Raw genomic sequence first — 4,305 nt, 5'->3', positions numbered from 1 at the left:
AGAAAAGTAAATCAAGGGAGTAAAATGGAGAAAGGGACTCGAATTCCCAAGAGAGAAGCTGGTGGTGAAGGAAGCAGAAAAGGAAGTAGCTCAATCAGCCAGAACCTGGGCAAAGTGTTTGGGTCAATCCAGAGACCAACCCCTACCCCCCTCACACAAACTGATACCCCCAACCTAGAGAAGATCTGCTAGATTATAGGCAGGCAGGACAGACACTGGTCAATAGTACCCCACCTTTCAGAAAGTCCATTCCCTTCTGAAGAAATCTGCCCCCAAGAATCCCCCACTAGAGACACAAAAATCTCTAGATCCCCAGGGAAAATATGTTTTCATGCCCACCATAATCTCCAGAAATAAAAACAGTTTTAATTGGTTATGGAACAGAGAAAGAGAATAAGATGGGGGCATGGTGTCAGGTTTCATTTTATATCAAACAGCTTAAATAATGAGAGGGGAAGTCGTCTAATTGAATTTCTAAATTCTTTATTAATTAGATTGTGATCATGTCAGAGTAATTAATTCACTTCATAATCACTTCACTGTTCTCTACAAGTAGAAATTCAGTTTGGTTCAATAATTATCACATGATATGATAAAGGAAACACTAGATTAAACATAGATGAAAATGCAGAAATTAGTAGAACATGGATCCCAGCCTAAAACTTACTATGTAGTTGGGTAGGAAAGGAAATAGAAATTTTTCTATAAATCAGAGGGAACCAAGAAAGGATTAAATTGCAAGCTGGCTTTGAATGCTATCTCTAATGTGCCTTAAATTTTTATTTTCTATTTTCAGTAAAATACACAATCCTGACACTTAATCAATTATGTTAGGATCAAAGAATCATAGAGCTAAAAAGTATTCTGCAGTCTAACTCCCCACTCCAAATCTATTCTTGCTATTTATCATTCTCACTAGTTTTGGGAAATCATCAAAGGATGCGGTTGATAAGAGCTAAAAGGAAATAAACTCTTTGCTCCTGATATCACCCCATCCCCAGGGTGGTCACCCCCCAATGCAGTGGTATGTCAAGAAGAGCAAATTGCCCCTTCTGATGCCATAATCTGCCATGATCTTCCCATCTTCCAGTCTCTTTCCATTGCAAGTCACAATCTGTTTCTCAGGGGTTATAGCAGTCTTGTTCTTGATCAGCTCTTTCACCTGGGTCACTGAGCTGGATCTCTGCACCTGGAGGAGATGCCTGTGCCCCTCATCTCCTGACTCTACCAGAACCAAGGGCAGCTCCTCATCACTGGGCTTCACCACCTTCAGGGTGAGGTGGATGGTTGTCTCCTTGTCAATGCCGTAAGAGGATAGCTTTCTCGGGGGCTTTAGGATCTTCGAGCCCAGCTGAAGGACCTGGTTCTGCACGGGAACCTTGGTCTTAGACCGGACGTGTTCGTTGATCTTCTTGACTCTGTCATCTGAGCTAGCAGTAAAGGTCATTAATTCCCATTCCTCAGAATGGACATTCACCTGGACAATGAAGGCCAAGAGACAGTTACTAAAAATACTTACCCCATTTTACACTCCTTGTTCTCCCTTCTTAATTCCTCCCACTGTTCACTGCCTAGCTGGTCCTTCAGCTCATTTATAACAAGCTGTGTCCCTCCCTTTCTTGGAACTTCTCTTTTTGAATTTCCAGGCTATAACACAAACAAGAAAATCAGTCTTATTCCTTATAACCATACCTCTTATTCATCACAAAAATATCATTAATAATTTCCCACCATATATACCTGCCTCCTCTCCAGATAAATTTTGTCACGTGTCAAAAAATAAATACAACTAAAAAGCATCCCAAGGTTTACACCAGACTCTAAAAACAACTCCCAAAAAGAATTTCCAAGATTTGGCACCCTAATGGGATACTCACCAGGCTGCCCTCCATGACTATTTTAGAAGGAAACTGGTTAGGACACATATTGTCTGCACTGTTAGTTTCTTTTTTAATGTCTCATTACTTTATAATTGTAACTCACATATTATAGTGACATTATTTTCAATGTTACTTGTTCATCTGTATTTTCTGTATTTTTTATCTGCCTATTGTAGAATATGATTTTGTCCTTTAATTAAAACATGGCCTCACTTACAGAAAGTAGGGGCTAATTCTAAGTCATATTTAAGTAACGTGAAAATAGGGAAGCTAACCCCAATGTTGTCACTTGAAAGCCTGTGAGGGCCTTCCTCATGCTCCATTCAAAAATATCTTCCCAATTTAGATGTCACAGACATTTCTTCACTGGATTGTCACTACTGTGATAAGCATTACCTTCATTCCAGGTTCTCTTCATGGTGCAAATTGTAGAATATGATTTTGTATCATATTCTAATGTATCATTAACACCTTAGGATAAATTAGTTTTGTAATGTAATGTATCATTAACACCTTAGGATAAATTCATTTTGTGAACCTCTCTTTGGGCAAGAGAAGAAAGCTTAAATTTAAGAGTCCTGGACCCCTAAACAGAATAAGGGAAGAAACGCTCAAGATAATATTTCCACAATTTCAAATCTTGCCAGCCCTGTTGAGCACCAGGCCTACTCCCACTTCCTACAATTTATCCCAAACAACAGCCAGCCAGTCTGACACAAAAGAGAACTCAGGAGCCAAATGACCAGCTTCTCTTCACAGAACATGCCTTTCCATCCTGTAGATTTCAATGCCCCTTTAGTAAGCCTTTCAAGCCACCCCGACTCCCTGAGCACTGTCCCTCACCCATTCCTGAGATCCCCATCTCTTGGAAGTGATTTCCCTTTCCCTATCTCCATTATCAAATCTCAACTTACACAGAGGCAGGAAGCCATCTCTGCAATCAAGGGAGCAGCAGAAACCAGAGACCCGGAAAACACAAGATTGAGAAAAAGGGCCTTGCGTCCAGCTTATATACAAGCAGCTGAATTGGAAATCCCCTGCCTGTTTGTCTAGCTTTCTGGTGCCCTTTGTTCTTGCATGGTCTCACAAATTTTCTTTCACTTTTGCTGGAGTGAGTTGACAAACAAAAAATACTTCCTGATCGGCCAATTCCTTTTACCTCCTTTTCCAAACATGGATGGTTTCCCTGACTCACCACTCCCAGTTCTGACTTATGACTGTCCAGCCTGCAGCCCAGGGCCCTCGTGGCTTAAAGACCTTTAATACTTGGTGGTCGACTCCTGCTGCTTTTAAGAGCCCCCAATCAGTCAGGGGCCTTCCGGAGAGCAAGGTCACCGAGGAAAGGACAGTCAGAGTTGGTGTGGAGTCACGGGACCATGAGCAGCCTGTTCACACTATCCTGGCAGGATGTGTAAAGCATGCCTTGAGAAGACATAGGATAAAGAAACCTGGATCAGTCCTGGGGGTGTCACTTGCTACATAACCTTGAGCAAATCTATTCACCTCCTTAGATATTGGTGATCTGGTCTATAAAATGAGACGATGATGATTAGAGAGAATTCCTAAGTTTCTTCCAGGCTCAGAAAAGTATTTAAAATGTCCTTTACAAAGACCTTTAGGTTTCTGGGTCTTGAGCTCTCTAACACTCTTCCTATCCTGTCCCAGAACCTGCAAAGCAAATCCTCTACTTGAGAACAATCCAAAGACAACAATCAAATGCTGACCTCCACCTTCCACACGCCAGAAGTATCACACATTCACTCTCACACCATAGTACCTTTACTTACTCACCTTTACTCCTGGATACTCCTCACTGTTGTGATCTCAGAGATGCCGCTCACTCCTTGGCTCTTGAGATTTGGATTGGGACAAAAAAAAAAAAAGGAGTGCAGGGAATTTACTCAATCACTCTGATCCTCTTAGCATTCCAAATTAATCACTGTCCTATCCCAAACTCTCAGGACATTGCCACACAACCCATTTTTTTTTTTAAAAAGCATCATCAAAAGCATCATGCTCCAGATTTTTTTAAAGTAAAAAGCCTGCACAAATGCCAAGTTGTCAGCTTTATTTACTGTGTTTTCACTGGCCATTTACTGTGCCTTCATTCACCGATAGAGTGCCTGCATAGAGTAATGGGACCCAAGAGCTCATTCCAATATTCTAAACAGCTTAACATGAACCATGTTCTTCTATTTGAAGCTCTTATTAGATAGTCAGTTGATAAAATTGGAAAAACTGATTATTATTTAAATGTATCTTGTGGAGTTAGGCATCTTCTTTAAACACATAAGATGAGTACGAAGCAGGAAGAGTTCCTAATGGAGTAGGCAGGAAACCTTGGTTCCTGCTATTCTCCTTTCAGATATCACTCCAGGTTTCTATTGTCCCCTGCGTTTAGAAAGCAAGATTGTGACCTTTGGCT

General features: G+C 41.0%; 1 protein-coding gene across 2 annotated transcripts; it reads right to left on the bottom strand.

Moving 5' to 3' along the window:
* Nucleotides 1-466: 466 nt before the first annotated feature.
* Nucleotides 467-3,726, bottom strand: LOC120606424 (ubiquitin D-like). 2 transcript variants are annotated; one of them, XM_039867617.1, is made up of 2 exons: nt 3,672-3,726; nt 467-1,477 (listed from the first exon to the last, which is right to left on the bottom strand). In XM_039867617.1, exon 2 carries the CDS (start codon nt 1,445-1,447, stop codon nt 1,007-1,009), a length of 441 nt encoding a protein of 146 aa, XP_039723551.1. In that variant the 5' UTR covers nt 1,448-1,477; nt 3,672-3,726; the 3' UTR covers nt 467-1,006. The 2 variants fall into 2 exon arrangements, with proteins under 2 accessions (XP_039723551.1, XP_039723550.1); XM_039867616.1 differs by lacking the exon at nt 3,672-3,726 and adding an exon at nt 2,795-2,950.
* Between the last annotated feature and the right edge of the window lie 579 nt (nt 3,727-4,305).

The sequence above is a fragment of the Pteropus medius genome, unplaced genomic scaffold (genome assembly GCF_902729225.1).
Source record: "Pteropus medius unplaced genomic scaffold, Ma_sr-lr_union100, whole genome shotgun sequence".
Classification (NCBI taxonomy): Eukaryota; Metazoa; Chordata; class Mammalia; order Chiroptera; family Pteropodidae; genus Pteropus; species Pteropus medius.
This window is presented reverse-complemented; position numbering and strand designations above follow the sequence as displayed.